This window comes from Canis lupus, chromosome 4, assembly GCF_011100685.1.
Source record: "Canis lupus familiaris isolate Mischka breed German Shepherd chromosome 4, alternate assembly UU_Cfam_GSD_1.0, whole genome shotgun sequence".
Lineage (NCBI taxonomy): Eukaryota > Metazoa > Chordata > Mammalia > Carnivora > Canidae > Canis > Canis lupus.
In genome coordinates, this window is record NC_049225.1 from 4,228,965 (window position 1) to 4,247,647 (window position 18,683).

General features: G+C 52.0%; 2 protein-coding genes and 1 long non-coding RNA gene across 4 annotated transcripts in view; 2 read left to right on the top strand and 1 right to left on the bottom strand.

Moving 5' to 3' along the window:
• The window catches only part of GPR137B (G protein-coupled receptor 137B), a 45,270-nt gene extending 38,668 nt beyond the window's left edge, over window positions 1-6,602 (bottom strand). The window contains exon 1 of one of the 2 annotated variants that reach the window (XR_005357740.1): window positions 6,175-6,602. Coding sequence is in view for 1 of the 2 variants with exons in the window: in XM_038533837.1 (XP_038389765.1) it covers window positions 6,175-6,582 (408 nt within the window). In the remaining variant the exon portion in view is untranslated. The remainder of the gene's footprint in view (window positions 1-6,174) is intronic. The other variant, XM_038533837.1, reaches the window with a different exon arrangement.
• LOC111095428 lies at window positions 1,374-5,558 on the top strand. The gene is made up of 3 exons (XR_005357741.1): window positions 1,374-1,723; window positions 3,552-3,864; window positions 4,753-5,558. It is a non-coding gene; the product is annotated as an uncharacterized LOC111095428 (long non-coding RNA).
• Window positions 6,603-6,690: 88 nt separating the features above from the next.
• LOC119876177 (proline-rich protein 2-like) lies at window positions 6,691-8,436 on the top strand. Its single transcript, XM_038533765.1, has 2 exons — window positions 6,691-6,723; window positions 6,874-8,436. The coding sequence occupies exons 1-2, from the start codon at window positions 6,691-6,693 to the stop codon at window positions 8,434-8,436; spliced, it is 1,596 nt and encodes a 531-aa protein (XP_038389693.1).
• Window positions 8,437-18,683: the final 10,247 nt, after the last annotated feature.

The following is an 18,683-nucleotide window of genomic DNA, read 5'->3' on the forward strand; positions in this document are numbered from 1 at the left end:
TCTCCAGATCACATGATTTGTTGTTCTCGAAAACCTACGACTCTCTGTGTGATGTCACATGGATGGGTAGCCTTCCCTTCTGCCAATGTCCTTCTCAGGTCAGGCCTCACTGTCCGGCCCATCGTGTCCGTGGTGAGTCCCTCTCGGCACGGGAGGCCTCAGGGTTAAGATGAGAAACCTATGACAGCCCCCTTGTTGGGTGGACACCTGCTGCTGGACACAGCTGTGGGCAGCCCCTCACCCTGGGGAATAAGCAGGCCCCTACTGTTCCCTGCTTGTCTGACCCAGGGAAAGCCCAGGGAGCTAAAAGATGCCACCAAACCCTGTAGGTGGCAGGGTGTGTGGGACCCAGACCAAGGCCCCTGGTGGGGACAGGAGCTGCAGGTCTGTGCTCAGTACACAGGAGGAAGCTGGCAACACTCAGCTCAGCTTCTGCTCTTGAGAAATTGAGGCATCAAGGTCAGGGGTGTGGAACTTGGGGTATGCCATGAGTCTAATCATTACCAAGAGTGTGGAGGGCATGAATGAAACGTGGGTCAACTTAGGTTGGCACTGAAGCAATTATAACAGGAGCAGAGGGAAATAAAACCTTGTGCTTCAAGGAGAGATCCTGGGCAACCAGGCTGTAGGATCAGAAGGCCTTTTCTGGGGGAAATTTTTAGAAGTGAGGCTGGGAAGCTACATCCTGGGAGGGGCTGGTGGCAGATGGTAGACTAAATGCAAATAAGGAAACTTTTCCTGGGTTCCGCGTGTATGCCCTTGCAGAGGAGCACGCGCACACACACATATACACACAGCTCTGGAGGCAGGGAGCCCACTGAGTGACCACAAGGAGCTAGTGCCAGGGACCAGGAGCTCACAGTTGTGATGCAAAGAGGTGAGGCCGAGCATATTCCTTGCTCTGGTAGGAGTGTCTGGTCCCAGCTTTGAAATAAGGTACTTGGGAGAGTCAAAGGCTTGCCTTGTATGTTCCTAAGCTTCTTTGTCATAATCACCAACAGGCCTAGAAGTGTCTCTCCTTACAACTCCTGGCACACGATAGGTATTTGGTAAACGTTTCTTGATTAAATTGGCTGCCAAGAGCCACAGCAAGATTCACTTATTCCTAAAGTCAGTATCTCCCTTTTCCTGGTAGGGGTGGAGAGAGGGTCTCTGGATTCAAGTTTGGCTGCCTCGGAGTCTCCTATCGGCAAGGATGAGAACAGGAGTGCATTTCGAATTCGGGGTAGTGTGTGCAGGAAGCACAGGCTCACAAGGTGCTGGGCCTTGTCCCGGCTCTTCAGGCCAGGGTGGGTGGCCTTGGATGAGTCACTAGAATTCTCCTGGCCTCTTTTGGCTCCTCTGCAAAATGAAGAGCCCCTGAACCTCTTACTTCATCCCAGCTCTGGGCTTTGGGAGCTGGAGCTGTGAGGAGCACTCATTTCCACACTCTTCCCCTAAGGGCAGGCCGAGCACTGCTGCCATTTCACACACAGGAATGCTGCTGCCACATGGTTGTAAAAGTCATTGTGATGACACTGTGGGGTAACCAAAGGCAGAGCCGGCACTGGGGTCTGACCTTCAAGACTGTGGTCTGGTATCCGGGCAAGAGCCAGAGTCCCTCCCACCAGATGGAGAAAGACCATCTCTGCTGAAGTGCAAAGGTTTTGCAACAAAGAAGTATCTCTTTCACCTGCTCCAACTGGGGATGAGCACCGTGGTTGCCGCTTTCCCGGAGAGAAAGGTCAGTAACCAGCCATGGAGGCCAGGATACAAGCTCAGCTCTGCCCACAGAGTCCCTGCTCCTTCCATCTGCAGTGCTGCTTCCTGACTTAGAGGCCTCTGCTGGCACACCATGGCCCCCAGACTTCTATTACGTGCTCCAACACCGACGAGGCCCTGCCCATCTCTGACCCCCTGGCCATGAGCCTTGGGCCCCACAGTGAGCTCCAACACCTGCCATGAGCCTCAGCTCCACCCCCATAACCACCCTGCAGCTTCCCAGCTGCCCTCTAAGACACGCTAGCGTCCTGGCTCCTGCGTCAGCATCCATTAATCTCTCTCTCTCTCTCTCTCTCTCTCTCTCTCTCTCTCTCTCTCTCTCTCACACACACACACACACACACACACACACGTCCGGAGAGTTCAATTCTCCTTTTCCTTCCTCAAAATACCCTTCTGTAATGGCAGGAATTTGTCTTTGGGCTCAAGACACAGCTAAACCAGTGAGAAGTTGAGTGCACTCCACCAAACGTGGGGACCCCCAGGGTCCAGACTCCTAATTCCCAGGGAAATGGCTGGAAAACACAGCTGCCCAGGTATCACCGAACCCACGGCCACACTATGAGCTCTACAGGGAGACCTGCCGTGCCCAGGGGGCTGCTCCAGAACAGAAGCTGGCAGCCTTCGCTACTGAGCATCCACTCCACAGCCGGGGGTGGATGGCACCACACCTCATGTACAGAGAGAGGCTTCCACCTGCTTCAGGTGTCAGGGTCCTGCTCCACTTGAAACCTCTATCTGGAAGTCAAATGGTGCTAGAAAAGCAGGTTCTGGAGGAAAGTCCTTGGTTCAAGCCTCGGCCCTACTATTTCCTAGGGCAACAAGGAGCTGAGTGGGAGTTTGCCTGTACCCAGAACTGGTGCTGGGGGACTAGAGCCAGAAATGGCAGGTACTCGATCCTGTGTTCCAAACACAGGCCCAGACACTGGGGCCAGCCCTTCACACACCTTGCATGGGGCCTGCTAATAGTCAGCAGAACCAGTCCAGCCACCTCCCCGCCTTCCCGCCTGTGAAAGAAGGTAGAGATCAGAGAAAAGGAGTCATCAGCCTGCTGGCAGGAGATGCGACCCTCACCCCAGGTCACTGGGGACAAAACCCCAGGGGAACTGCTCAGAGGAATTAGGAAGCAGGGGACCTAGCCACCCCACTCCATGGACAGGTGCTTGCTGAGCTGGGAAGGCTCAGACCCAAGAAGTGTAGACAGGAGAACAAAGCCAGTTGTGGCGAGTCCTAGCAGAGGCCAACCAGCGCCTGGGAGGTCAGAGGGCACCAGGACCTCAGAGGGCAGTATCTGCCCCACTTGGGATTTCTGTAGGTGGTAAGGTCCCTAGGCAGGCAGAGAATGAAAGGGAGCAGATGGGGACCTGGGAGGAGACACTGGGTGGGCACTAGCACACTGTCTGTGTGGCCACACCTGGAGAAGGGATTGGATGGAAGGAGGATAAGCAGAGAGAGTCAGGATTTATCCACAGAGTCCATGGTGTAGATGTGGCCCAGAGGCAGGGCAAGGTGGGAAGTGAACACTCGAGTCACTTGGGACAACCCTGCGCCTCCTCAGGCCAGCACAAGAGGAGGCAGATTGCAGATGGAATGGGAGAAGCTAAGAGCCCAGGACACAGCCTTCTACCCCGAGCCCCGAGCCCCAAGCCCCAAGGGACTGCACTGTGGCAGGTGTACCGCACACCTGCCTGGCCCAGGTGCCCCAGAGGCTGCAGGGCCCTGTGGGCAAGCACCTCACCAACCCACCCCTCAGAGGAGAGATGATAATACCCTTCTTCCCATGTTATCAGGAAGGCTCCATAGAGACGTGTAAGTAAGCTCCAGGCACCGGGCCAGGCACAGAGCACGGGACAGTGACAGTGAAGACTTCCTTCGGCTCCAGGAGCACCGCCCAGTTCCTCTCCAAGTCTCTGCCACACCGCTCCCCTGATGCTGCCTGCTCCTTCTTCCCAGCTGGCCTCCCGAACTGCCACAAAGGGCTCAGGTCCCACCCAAGCCACCCACCTTCTGCAAGTCCCCCTGAGTTACGGCTTCCCTGGCTGGGGTCTGCGCTCTGTACCTCCCCTGCCTGGGGCTCAGCTTGCAGGGGCAGGGTATGCTAGGGTATGTTTCCCCCTTCCAATACTGTCCCACAAAGCATGGACCATCGCTCAGATGTCAGACCTGGGTGGGGGGGCTCCCAGCTCCTCCGGCCCTGACCACATAACTTGAGTGAGCTATTTAATTTCCCTTATCCTCCCCCAAAATGGGGACAGTCTCATCACTTTCTTCAGAGGGCTCTTGCAAAGAATAAGGCAAACCAGTTGGAACTGTGCCTAGCACCCAGTACCCAGGAGCTTCTTAATTATTTGCTGCTAGCTCCCTCCCTCCCAAATATGATGAACTTGTTCTGAGATGGGCCCCAGTGGCTGTAACTCTTAAAGCCACCAACCCCCACACCCCCACACCCCCCACCCCACCCCCGCCTCGCCTGCCCCCTCGCCCGCCCCGGGGGCGGCGGGGGGGTGGGGGGGCAATGTCAGTACTTGAAGTACTTGGGAACTTTGTCTAAGAGAAGGCACGTGGGAGGGAAGAGGGAGAGGGAGAGAGACCTCAGAGCTGAGAGTCAAAGGGTGACCCCTCTATAACTCCCCAGAAACACCAGAATATTTTGTCAGGAGGCCAGTGTGTGGCTTTGCTCTGCAGTCTCGGATGCCAGCACTTAGTTAGGGAGCACCTTCTCTGGCCAGCCACTCTGGAGATAGAAAGAGAAATGAGGCTCGGAAGACACAAAGAAGCCAGGGCTTGAGGCCTCTGGGCTTGAGTGGCTCTGTCTGCCTGGTCACTCTTTCCCTCGCTCAGCATTTACTTGCCAACCAGCAGATGGTGCAGAAAATGTGCAGCCCTGCCCCTAATCCAGCTGAGTACAGAATTTGCATGTGATTAGCAGAGAGCCATGGCACTGGCCTGTGTTTCCCCTTTTCTTCCCCCTTGTTTTTTCCTCTAAAATAGGGACACAAGGATCTCAATACAAGGTAAGATCACCAGTGTCACAGTTCTTGAAGTAACATCAACCTACCTGACCTTTACATCTTGCTGGAACAACCCTTTTCAAACCAATTAAAAAGCTGGAGTGTCTATGATGAAGTTGATGACTGCCTGAACTAGTTTTTGGGCTCAAAAGTAGTATTTGGACAGATAATACCCAGTATCTGTGGATTGGAAAATACGTGGATACACCAGACTTTCAGAAGCCTACCGAAACAGACCTGTTTTGATAAGAGTATAAAAGCTACTAAATAATACATATGCTATTTTGTAGCCAGACATATCTCCTGCAGATTTTCAGTTAGGGGCTCCCACCACAACAGGGTAATCCTTTTCTACTTTTTCTTGTCTCTCTTTTTTTTTTTTTTTTAAGCAAAGGCATTTTCTTTAGAGAAATAAGGACTGTTAAAAGGAACAGAATTCCTGCCTGTACAAAGCCTCTGTGAGAGAGCTCTTCAATTACCCTCACCGGGTGACACAGGTAGAGTCCTAGTGAAAATGGACATTTTAGTGCTTGGAAGGCTAACGAGAATCAGATGGGATGAGGATGGCATTGTGTAATTAAACCTTTCTGCATTACTTTACACAGGATTTGCAAAGCACTTTACATTTACTGTACTTTCCTTAGGTCACAGCAGCCAAATCAATTCATGTGTTTTCCCATTAGCTTATTAACAATATGCCTCATAAATCAGCTCCTCTGTGCCTGTAAAAGAGCCCCAGTAAACTTTATGGCTTTTTCTTGGGGTCTCTCAGAGCCGCTCAGACAGCAAGCCCCACCTCCTGCCGCAGCAGCTGGGGAGCTGGGTGTTACCCAGTCTGATGTTTAGCAACCCTGGGAGATGAAATCTTAAGCTCTAGTTCATTCAGCAGGGCTCCGAAGCAGGAGGTTTAAAGATCTCTCATCCAACACGGGACAGTCCCGCCCTGCCACCGCTCAAAAAAAGTAATAATAATTAAAAATTTTTTAAAAACCCAAAACACAAAAAAACGCGTCTGACCCACATCTGGAGGCCAACACGCAGACGACTTCTCCAGATGATTTCTCCAGGCTCGGGCTGGGGACTTTGGGATGAGGAGAGGGAGCAGAAATCCTAGAGTTCAAGTCTCCCTCGTGGGCACTCCGCCCGTCGGTGCCAGTTCCGCTGTGTGCGGGGACAGGGGCGCGTACCCCCGGGAGGACGTGCCGTGACTCCAGCCTCACTTTCTTTCTCTTCCCCCTCTTTAGAGAATGGGGGCGGGGAGGGGGGCGACACCTGCGAGAGAGGCCGGCAGGTGGGACGGGGCGCGGGAGACCCCGAGCCGGTGCCTTTCCCGGGTCCCTGCCGTCGGCCAGGTGAGCGCCCCCAGGTGCCCGCCGCCCCCGCGCCGCTCTCCGCGACTCACCTGCGTGAAGTACAAGTTCATGAGCGTGAGCGTGAAGAACTGCAGGCAGACGGGGAAGCAGTAGAGCAGCCAGAAGACGAAGGGGCTGAGCGCGTTGGCCGCCACGAAGTCTTTGAAGTAGAAGGAGAAGAGGACGGTCCGCAGGGAGGCCCAGAGGAGGCAGAGGAAGAGGAAGACGCTCTGGTAGCTGAGCCGCTTGTGGCGGTAGCGCAGCACCAGCCAGAGCTGCGCGTAGATGAACGCGAAAAGCAGCGAGTAGAACACGGTGTAGACGATGGTGAGGCCGAGCTTCACGTACGGGGGCACCGCGGGGGTGAGCGTGGGCGGCAGCGAGTCGTTGCGGACCGGGTCCCACGGCGGGGCCTCCATCGGGCCGGGGGCGCTGCTGCGGGGCCGGGGCCGCCTCATCGGGGCTCGCCGCCGCCGCCCCCGCGGGGGTCTCCGAGCATCGCGCTCCGCCCGCAGCCCCGCGACTGGAGGAAAGAAAACAAGCCGCACTTCCTCCCCCGGCACCACATGATTCACTGGGGCGGCCTTTGTCTGCGATTGGCAGGGCCGCGCCCGCCAGCCCCGCGCGCCCCGCCACTGCCCGCGCCGCCCGCCCGCGCCCGCCCGCGCCCGCCCGCGGCCCTGTGGCCCCCCCGCCCCACTGCCCCGCGCCGCTCGCCCCCCCGCCCCCGTCATCCGCGGCCCCCCGAGGCCCCGCCCCGCCCCCGTCATCCGCGGACCCCCGACGGCCCCCGCCCCGCCCCCGTCATCCGCGAACCCCCGACGGCCCCCGCCCCGCCCCCCGTCATCCACGGCCCCCCCCGACGGCCCCCCGCCCCGCCCCCGTCATCCGCGAACCCCCGACGGCCCCCGCCCCGCCCCCGTCATCCGCGGCCCCCCGAGGCCCCGCCCCGCACCGGTCATCCGCGGCCCCCCCGAGGCCCCGCCCCGCCCCCGTCATCCGCGGACCCCCGACGGCCCCCGCCCCGCCCCCGTCATCCGCGGACCCCCGACGGCCCCCGCCCTGCCCCCGTCATCCGCGGCCCCCCGACGGCCCCCGCCCCGCCCCCGTCATCCGCGGACCCCCGACGGCCCCCGCCCCGCCCCCGTCATCCGCGGCCCCCCGAGGCCCCGCCCCGCACCGGTCATCCGCGGCCCCCCCGAGGCCCCGCCCCGCCCCCGTCATCCGCGGACCCCCGACGGCCCCCGCCCCGCCCCCGTCATCCGCGGACCCCCGACGGCCCCCGCCCCGCCCCCGTCATCCGCGAACCCCCGACGGCCCCCGCCCCGCCCCCCGTCATCCACGGCCCCCCCCGACGGCCCCCCGCCCCGCCCCCGTCATCCGCGGACCCCCGACGGCCCCCGCCCCGCCCCCGTCATCCGCGGCCCCCCGACGGCCCCCGCCCCGCCCCCCCGTCATCCACGGCCCCCCCCGACGGCCCCCCGCCCCGCCCCCGTCATCCGCGAACCCCCGACGGCCCCCGCCCCGCCCCCCGTCATCCACGGCCCCCCCCCGACGGCCCCCCGCCCCGCCCCCGTCATCCGCGAACCCCCGACGGCCCCCGCCCCGCCCCCGTCATCCGCGAACCCCCGACGGCCCCCGCCCCGCCCCCCGTCATCCACGGCCCCCCCCGACGGCCCCCCGCCCCGCCCCCGTCATCCGCGAACCCCCGACGGCCCCCGCCCCGCCCCCCCGTCATCCACGGCCCCCCCCGACGGCCCCCCGCCCCCGCCCCCGTCATCCGCGAACCCCCGACGGCCCCCGCCCCGCCCCCCGTCATCCACGGCCCCCCCCGAGGCCCCGCCCCGCACCGGTCATCCGCGGCCCCCCCGAGGCCCCGCCCCGCCCCCGTCATCCGCGGACCCCCGACGGCCCCCGCCCCGCCCCCGTCATCCGCGGACCCCCGACGGCCCCCGCCCTGCCCCCGTCATCCGCGGCCCCCCGACGGCCCCCGCCCCGCCCCCGTCATCCGCGGACCCCCGACGGCCCCCGCCCTGCCCCCGTCATCCGCGGCCCCCCGACGGGCCCCCGCTTCCCATCATCCGCGGCCCCCCCACGGACCCCGTCACCCACAGCCCCCGCCCGACGCCCACCCGCCCCACAGGCCCCCGCCCCCCTACGGCACAGCCGGCGCTGTCCCCTGCAGACGCCCCCTTCGCCCCCTTCGTGGTTCCAGCGCAGACTCCTCAGGCCTGCAGGACCGCGCCCGCCCGCCCGCACAGCACCTGCAGCGCCCCCGCAACTACCGCCCGGGGTCTCCCGCTATCTGCTGACGTTCGCTTACTTGGTTTGCAGAAGTTCATTCTTTTATTTCAAAACAAAGTTTGTAAGCCCCCCCTTTTTTTTCCCACCACAAATAAAACTAGCTGGGAAGTGGCCCGCGTTTTTCCTTGGACATCTCAGGCTGGGGCGATGTTTATTTCTAAATCCAGAAATGCCCAAGAGTAAGTTTGGTTTTGAGGTCACGTATACCCAGAGAGAGGAAGGGAACCGTGCTGCGGCGCCTGCCTGGTCTTGGCGGTGACCAGGGGTCTTTCTCAGGAGATCCACACAGTGCGTGGTGCTGCACCCCTCAACTCCCAGCAGCGCAGCTAGTACCCCGAGGATCTGGGGAGGGGGTCAGTCAGAACCACTGAGGCCACAGGGCTCAAGAGTGAAGCACTGAGTGAAGTACTCAGTGCTCTGAGTACTGCCTCCCATTCCAATCCAGGCGCGGAGGGGGGGGGGGTCGGGGGGGGGGCAGAGAGTCACTCCTCCCAGACAGAGAACTTGACTTGGTTTATGCACCAGGGCATCTCTCTAGCGTTACCCTGGGGTGCCAGGAATTGTGGAGCGCTCAGGGCAGAGAGGAGGTGCCAGACTGACCGCTGGAAGCACATCTGGGCAACCAGTTTGGATAAACAGAGGAAAGAGACCTGGATTTCCAGGGCTCCAGTAATTTCCTGTGACTCCTCTTCTCAACTTTATAGTCAGCTTCGGGCCTAATTGTGTGTTTTTTCTAAAACGGGCCCTGCGGAGCCTGGATCCAGCCCTGTTCTTCCTCTAAATTAGTGTTTACACTTTCCCAATACATTTCAAGTGCTTCATCAAGGCCAAGGGTGCCTTTGGTTTCAAGCTCCTTTTCTCCTTCCTCTTTTTCTTCTCATCGCCAAGGGAAAAATATCCCCCCACCTCTGATCCTGTTTCCCTCAATTCCTAATGCACACAGCAACTGGAGTCATCTTTCTATGAGAATTCTGAGCATGTCATTCCCAGGCTTAATTCCTTTTACTTGCTCCTCATCGTTCTGAGGATAAAGTCCACATTCCTACCTTAGCTGACTTCCCTGACTTGTCTCTCTTAAGAGGTGTTACAGTGTTAAACACCTCTTAATTCCCCTACACCTAGAAAACTCTTTCCACCCCTTCCTCTGACAACTGGCCAAATTCTATTCATCTATAGGGAGGTTACTTCCTCCAGAAAGCCTTCCTGGACTACACCCCCACCATCTACTCAAGATTAACTTAGATGCACCCCCCGTGTGCTCACAGAGCAATCTTACATAATTGGCCAGCCACTGGACTTGTGTGCAAGTTTCCTCAGTCTAGAAACTATGCCTTGTTTACTAATGTTTCCCTGTGCTTGTCTGGCCATTCAAAAACAAAGTTTATATTTTATTATACTGAAAGAATGTCATTTGTCATCAAAGGCTCAGGCTCTGATATTTCTCCTCATCTCTAAGACCTCTATTCACAAAATTCCCTTCGGATCCAAGATGGCTGCTGGCTCTCCAACCATTGCACCCACCTCCCAGGCTGGCATTAGCAAGGACAGAAGAAAACTAGAGGGCGCTTGTCCTCTCCTATTTGTTAATTCTTCCCAGAAATACTACAGAATGCATCCACTTTCATCTCATTGTTAGAACTTAGTTACCTTAATGAGACAACTGCAAGAGAGATTAGGAAATGTAGTTTTTATTCCATATGGGTAAAAGTCAAGATTCTGTTATTATAGACAAAAAAGAGAACGGATTTGGGCAGGAACTAGCCATGTTTACCAGTATCAAATGTGCTTCTTCCTACTCTTACATTTTTGAAAATAGAAACTATAAAAAATAAAAATGCTTCCACTTGATTTAATGCAACATACCTTGTACACTTGCAAAATATCTTCACTCCTCCCCACAAAAGGTCACACTGAAGGATCATTTTCTATGTCCAGCTTGAAATCCACGATCTGTGGGTGATAGTCATTCCTCCTTTAATTCTGCCACGACTCCTTTCAATATTCTGATCTCCTAGATTAAGTGATCTCTTACTACTTTATCCTATATAAACAGAAGAAAATTAAAAGTAAAAAGCAATTAGTTGAAATAGACACAAATATACGTAGGACACATCGAGAAAGAAAATATAAGGAGTTACAATCCTTACTTTTTTGCTGGCAGCCACAAGTTTTTAAGTGTTATAAAATTATACCAACTTATGACTCCTCTCTTAAATGCATATTCTAAAACCTCCCTTTTATTAAGCATCTCAGCTAATCAGGAGATAACTTTCATGTCGGTATATGTTAATTTTTTTAACAAAACATTATTTCCCATTGGGCTACCAGTACAAAAGAACCCATCACGGCTAGATTCTATTGGCTTCCTTTTGCCAATATAACAGCACCTTACATCCCTTTGAATGTCACTACCATCAAAATCAACACTAATTCCCCCTTTTTGCAATCTCAACCACTGGCATGAGGAATCTGAAATAGCCAGTGTCTCCATTTCCATCTCAAAGGAACTGTGCTTGAGTCCCCTGGTAGAAGAATTCCTCTTTGGTTGCTATGACCTTCAAAGTAGCACAACCCTGAAGACAAAGGATCAGAAACAAAAACTTTGCAAATGGATCATTTGTCATATTAGAGATGCCATCCTCTTGCATCCTGTAACCCTGGCTCCCAGCTGCAGAAGAAACATCATATATTGGCCTTGAGATCAGAAGATAGCCTATGTATACAGGACAGTCATTTTGTCTTTACATGTGTGTCTTCCAGCAGGCACGAAGTCTATAATTGATCATTCCATTATTCTATAAGCCTGGCTGCTACTAAGGGACAGATATTAACCCACCACATTTCTTCTTTCGGTGTAACGGGAGGTCCTTAGTCAGCAGCATTATTGTGTGCAATACCATGATGATGAACAAGGCACTCAGAAAGTCTGAGCATGATAGCGTAGGCGTGGTGGGTAAAGAAAATAAATCCGAGTTCAGATGCACAGTCTATTCCAGTGAGGACAAATCCCTGATCTCCTCCATGAATAAAGAAGTCTATATAATCTGCTTCCAGGTGGCTATGACCCCCTCTGAATTTGGAACACTCACAGGTAGTGATGCAGGTAAGAGGCCAGGTCAGCCTTGGAAGGGGAAGTCTAAATTGTTAAAAACATAGATAATTTCAGTCTCTGCCTACTTGGTCACTGTGTCTGTGAATCCATTGAATAAGCAGTGGGTTAGCTGGGGAGACAAGTTAACTTACACCCATGGAGCAACTTAACCTGTCCTCTTGAACATTGAGAGTCTCCAGTGTAACTGGGTCTTTTTTCTTTTTTAAAGATTTTACTTATTTATTCATGAGAGACACACACACACAGAGAGAGAGAGAGAGAGAGAGAGAGAGAGAGAGAGGCAAAGACATAGGCAGAGGGAGAAGCAGGCTCCCTGCAGGGAGCCCGATGCCAGCAGGACTTGATCCCAGGACCCCAGGATCACCACCAAAGGCAGACACTCAACCGCTGACCCAGCCAGGTGCCCCTGGAACTGGGTCTTTTGGTGACCTGACTTCCAGAGTAACAGCAGGCAGCTCACACTGCATGGTAAACTGACTTTCTTGGTAAGGCGTTTGGTTTCTTCCATGGCCCAGCAGCAAGCCAAGTCTTTTTCTCAAAAGGAAAATAGTTATTTGATAAAGTATGGGGTTGCTCCAAAACACTGAAAGTTGATGCTGTGATTCTCCTAATAAGGCTTGTCACAAGTACCATACATGCCTCCACTCTGCCACTGACACTTGGAGCACCATTGGATTCACGGAGTCGAAGGTGGCAGAACAGATTGCACTGCGGCCTGAACATGATAGAGAGTCTTCTTTATCTCTGGGCCATTCCTCAAGATTAGCACCCTCGGAGTCACCCAGTAGGTGGGTGAGAGAAACACACGTAATGTGACAAGTGTTGCTTCCATAGAGGACTTCGAAGAATTGTCTCTCTTTCCTGTAGGAGGTTGTAAGGTGCAACAGCTCCTCCTTTGCTTTGGAGAAGCTATCTTAACCTAACTAGGTCACTAGACTCTCTGACATTGTCTCTTAAGGTCACAAGCCCTGGAAGGTTCATGAAACTTCTATCCCACACTATGATTTGCATGTTTCGTTTTTTTTAAAGATTTTATTTATTTATTTATTCATAAATATTCAGAGAGACAGGCAGAGGGAGAAGCAGGCTCCCTGCAGATCCTGATGTGGGACTCGATGCCAGGACTCTGGGATCATGCCCTGAGCAGAAGGTGGACGCTCAACCACTGAGCCACCCAGGCATCCTGATTTGCATGTTTCTTATACTAACATGTCTAGAATAACTATGATCCATGCTCTTTAGGTCCTCACACGTGATATCATCAATGTAGTAGGCACTGTGATGTCCTAAAGAATGCTGAGGCAATTATAATTTCTATAGACCGAATTGTGGCATGGAATCAGAGTTGACATAACTCTGAAGCAAGATGGGAAGCCATCCTTGCCAGATGAGACAACACTGCTTTTGGAGTTCTTTACTTAGTGGGAATGAGAAAAGAACATTTTTCTCCAGGGGCTGTGGGATTTGCTGTTCAAAGTCACCACCTTATCACCACTTTAGTAAGCTTATGATGATAACCCATTGTCACTCTCCAAAGACGCATCCATCTTCTACATCAACTGGACAGTTAAATGTGGACATGGTAGGACATTGCCACTTCTGTAGCATTCAAGGTCAGGCCGAAGCATTGCAAGTTGTCTTGTTGATGACTTGTCAGATCTGGAGCATTTTGGTTTGCTTCTGTCACATGGATTATGTAGGGCCATAGAGAACTGACCATCTATTTTGGTGCTAGGGCTCATAATCAGTTTTTGCCAAAGATATCTGATGTGCAGAAAATTCTGATTCCTAGACTGGCCCTGAGAATGCTTATAGCCAGCATGCCTTCCATTGAATTGACCTTGCCCCTCCTGGTGGTTGTGGCACCTAGAATCCTGGCAAATATGAAGGAGTCTGTGTAACTCCACCACGTCTCAACAGCATCCCTAATGTACACGAAATAGCCATGATAGTGTTTTTGAGAAGTGGTGGCATTTCCCTCACCCATTGATTTCTCAATGCCTTGATGAAAGGAGCATCTTCTGGTCGCTTTCAGGGAACAGAGTCAGGGGATTAGTGAATGTGTCATACACAATATATCCACACCAACATTCCTATTTCCTTGGGTTCTGTTTCTCCATTAGGCCAAAGAAATTCATGCATTTCAACTTCTCTTGGTGTGGGCTACAGGTTTCATTCAACTAACCAAGCAAGCAAACAAGCACTTCCCCTGCTCCAGGAAGCACATTGAGCTAGAATCGTTTGGGAAGGAAACATCCTGTACTCCTTCTGCCTTCCCCAGGCTTAGCAGACTCAGAATGGATTCCCACAGGTATCCCCCATACTTTTACCAATATAAAGAGCAAAACCTTGCACTCACTTTGGTGTGTAAATCTCCTCTATCCAAGTTTGGCTTTCTAACAGGAGGGACATGTTGGCATTTAGCTCTGGTTTTGGTCTGAAGACGAGAAGAGGGGAGGTACAAGGGCACTTGGACTCCCCTTGCAAAGCGACTTCCTCAGGCAAGAACATCACTTTAAGCAAGTGAAGAACAGCGAGGAGAAGGGGCTACTACCTAAAACAAAGGAAGCTTTGTGTGCTGAGTCCTCTGTCCCATGTGTCTTATTTCTCACTCTTTCCAATCAGTCCCTTAATCACCAGTGAGAGAGGAAATGAGGTTGTGAATCCAACAGACAGTATAAATCAGGAACCCACAGAATCTGCCTTTTAGTTTTAAAAAAGATAAGACATTCTTTCAGTAGTCATTGAAAGCCCCTTGTTTTAAGACTGTGCCTTAAACTACAGTTGAAGGCTCTGCCATTCACTTAATCTCTCCAGCCATTAGGATTCACCAGTCCACCCCACAGTTCTTGAATTCTTTGTGCCCTCCATGCTGTGCTCTGGAAGCAACTTCTTGGTTGCTCAATGCCCTAACTTCAGTAGGACCTTCATTGTACTAGGTGATCATTACAAGCGAGCACAAGTAATCATTTGTGCAGGAACTGCCTTAACACTACTTGAATTTTCATTGTCATTAAATCCAACCAGGCTAGATAATCAACCTCAAATTCTCCCCTGTTTCCTGAGGGTATGTTGCTGTCATCCCTCCCGGAGTCTATTTCTGTATTTCTCAGGGTTCTTGATTGCAAGCAATAGAAACAAACTTTGGCTAATTCTTTTATCCCAATTTCTGCCTTCATTCTCATATGGTATTCTCTGTGGGCAGCTCTGTACAATTTTCCCCCTTTTATGAGGACGCCAGTCCTATTGGATTAAGACCCATGCTAAGACCTCATCTTATTATTTTTTATTAAACTCTGGGTAATTTAAGCCGAAAAAGAATGTTTTAAAAGGCATATTGTGCAGCTTACAACATTTTTAGGACTTCTGAAGGAACATGGAGGCTACCACCACCAGCTCTGATGTGGGAGTTGACTACAGACTACACCAGTACTGGACACTGGGACCTACTTGTATCAGTTGGGATGAAAATAGTTGCAGAGAACAGAAAATCTGGTTAATGAATAGGTTAAAAAGAAATGCTTATTTTTCTCGCATATCTAGATGTCAGTTGTTGCAAGCATGGATTCAACTGTCAAAAACGAGTCTGCCGGGACGCGTGGGTGGCTCAGCGGTTGAGTGTCTCTCTTCGGCTCAGGGCATGATACTGGTCCAGGGATCCAGGCCTGCATCGGTTACCTGGGAGCCCACTTCTCCCTCTGCCTATCTCTCTGTGTCTCTCATGAACAAATAAATAAATAAAATCTTAAAAAACAATAACAAATCTGCCAAGGACTCTGGCTCCTTTGATCTGCTCTACCACTCTCAGCATATTGGCTCTAACAGCTCCTCAGTGTTCTGCTCTCATGGTTTCCACCCAGCTGCTGCGGTCCTAGATAAGACATTTATGGTCAAGGCAGAAATTGGGAGAAGACAGAAAGGGTGACTCCCATAGCAGGAAGGCAAGAATTTTCCCAGAGATCTCAAGACAAACTTCCACCTGTATTACCCTGGCCAGAAGTGTGCCACAGTCATCTAGTGATAAAGGAAGCTGAGAAAGCACACATTTGGCACGACCAGGCTCTATAGCAGGGGCAGAAAGGGAATGGGTATATAAAGGGCCTTGGGGGAAGGAATCTCTCTCTCTCTCAAATAGATGATGCAGTTCATGATTCTCTGGGTCAAGAACTTCCAATTCAAGGCACCTGGGTGGCCCAGTGGTTGAGCGTCTGCCTTTGGCTCAGGTCGTGACCCCAAGGTGCTGGGATCGAATCCTGCATCAGCTCCTTGCAGGGAGCCTGCTTCTGCTTCTGCCTCTCTCTGTGTGTCTCTCATGAATAAATAAATAAAATCTTAAAAAAAAAAAAAAAAAAAGAACTCCCAATTCAAAGTCTGGGGCAAAGTCATCTGATTGGCAGAGCCTAGGCTATGTTCCCACATTCTAGCAGCAATGGTGGCTGGAAACATAAGTATCTAGCATCTTCCGTGTCTCTGAAGGGAGCCCCTACTTCCTTAAATAGGAAATACCCCAGTGTGGGAAGGGAGCTCAGATGCTGCAGGGCTGAAATGGTGACAGATGTCTTCCTGCATTGTTTTAGACCTTCCCAGATTATTGTCTGCACACAGTTAAAAGTGTAGAATCAACTTTTAGGAAAAGAGATATAACATTGGCATGCAATTATTATTATTTTTTATATTATCTGTCAGCTGTCTTCAGAAATTCTTTCAAAGGGTGAGAAGAAAGCCTTCCCAAGAAGGAAATCTCTTTTGCCCCTTGGCTTGTTGCTGAGGTCCGGTGACCACAAGGCCTCTCTCCCAGCTCTGACCTTCCTGTCCTGACTGAGGGTACAGATATCCAGGATCCCCCAGCTATGCGGCTGTCCCGGGGCCTACCGGCCACAGCATGTCCACCCTTCAGGCCTTTGCCAGATCCCACTGACACTCCTTGTCTCCTAAAATACATCTGTGTTCCACTTCAGAGGACTAGGATTTCCAAGGATCATTTAGCTAAGCAGATCTTTACTGGTACTCCCTTGGGAAAGAGCACACTGTCCAATTGTTACTGCTGATTCCAGCTACGGAAATGTATGATAGGTAGAAACCACACAACCATCACAGCCTGCTCGGTGGAGGATATTAATAAAGGCCCCTAGAAGGCACACACTCCTGGGAGAAGCAGTCCGCTGAAGAAGGCGTGGCCCCCCCAGGCAATAGAAACCATCCTTATTCATATTCATTGTGTAAATTGTTAGATGAAGCCTCTCAGCAGTTCGGATAGCCCCAGAATTATTGCTGGTTTACATTTTTTAAATTCAGCCCCCCGAAAACTGTGTTACGTGGCTTCCCGTCTCCAGATTCCACTCCCGAGAGATTCTGTTTTGCTCTAAGCGAGGGTAGGTTTGTCCTGCTTCACCAAACCTAAACTGGCAGAAAAGCATAATGATCGCTTCATTTTCATGATCAGCACATATTAAGTGTTTGATTCATTGTTGGAGGAGTGACTGGTTCACTGGATGCAGTTCTTGTTTGTAGCTATTTCTTGTGGGGTTATTGGTCTAAATCACAGTCTTAAACTCTGAACGCTAAGGGTTTCAAAGATTTCAGGAATGCTGAGAGATTCAAGGTGGAGTAGGTGAGATAGCATGAGTGGGGAGGATTTTGCAAGCTTAGATTATTCTCGGGTAAAAGTTCCCGTTTTCAACAAATAAATCTCACTTTTGTGAAATATGAATGAATTACACACCTATTTTTTTTCTCTCTCATGTTTGTAATTCCTAAATTAAAGACTACAGGGGCACCTGGATGGCTTAGTTGGTTGAGCATCCAACTCTTGGTTTAGGCTTAGGTCATGGGATAGAGCTCAGAGTCTACTTAAGATTCTCTCCCTCTCCCTCTACCCCTCCCCTGGAGCATTCTCTCTCTCTCTCTTTCTCTGAAATAAAATAAATAATAAAAACCTTTAAAAAAAAAAGACTGTAAAGCATATCAAAAAATTTAAAGATTTTATCTATCTATTTGAGAGAGAGAGACTGATACTGCATGCTTGAGAGAGCAAGCATGGGGGGGAGGGGAAGAGAGAGAGGGAGAAGCAGCCTCCCTGCTGAGCTCAGAGCCTGGATCATGACCCCAGCTGAAGGCAGACGCTTAACTGAGCCACCCAGGTGTCCCATATCAATTTTTTAAAACAACTTTATCAGATTCACCAAATAGGTAGATTTTAAAATTCACCCATTTTAAGTGTACAATTCAGTGGTTTTTAGTAACTTCAGCTTGTGCCACAACTATCTCCATAAAACTGCATCAGAATGTTTCATCCCTCCCAATATGAAGCATAGTAGATTTTAATTCAGTTAGGTAGCCACAGTGGGATAATTTGTAACTAATAATTTAGAACAATCCTTAGCCCATATCTAAGCAAACAGGCAGATGGTGCAACCCTCACAGGGTTGCTCAGAAATGCTCTTATTATGATTCAATAATCTCACTGTAACTTTGGTACTAAGAGGATCTAGGGTAAAAAGGGAATTTAGTACAAATTGGGGCTCACCCAGGTCAAGAGCATGGAGTATTGCCTACTTACTTAAAAACAGAATGAAAAATTTACTCTAGTGAATACCCCCAAAGCATGTCAACATCATACTCTGCTCCGAGGGAGTAATTTTCAGTGGTTTGCTCAAGCTTCAGGGGGGAAACTAGATCCAGTTCTTTCCAGGAGTTCTTGGAAAGACACTTAAGCTGCCTGCATTGCTCCACATTCTTCTTCATATCCCATTATCATCTCCAGAAAACACGCAGAAGAGACAGCCAGTGCCACTCATGGCACTTCATATGTCTCGAGGCCTGAGAATAACCACACCCTATTTCCAGTGGAGGAAGGTTCATGCACAGCAGGGGAAATTAGCTGTCAGGATCATACCACAGGTCTCCCGGGCACACACGTTCAGCCACTGAGCGTGGCTGGAATCTGTCCCAGGGAGCTCTGCGGGAAGGCTTGCAGGCAGCCAGGGCCAGGGCCGCAGGACAGACGGGCGAAGGGTGAGGGGTGTGCCTTCCAAGTCATTCTGAGAAAGCAGCTCCAGACTCTGGGCTGGAGACGGGTTTCGTGGGTCCTGAAGCTTCCTCAGCGTTGGGGACCCTCTTTAAAGGAAAACAAAACTACAAATA

Bases quoted from the DNA above. Each gene is read 5' to 3' on its own strand.
- LOC119876177 (XM_038533765.1), top strand. From the start codon at position 6,691: ATGATTCACTGGGGCGGCCTTTGTCTGCGATTG. The intron at 6,724-6,873 runs GCAGGGCCGCGC...CGGCCCCCCGAG, and splicing joins GCGGCCTTTGTCTGCGATTG to GCCCCGCCCCGCCCCCGTCA.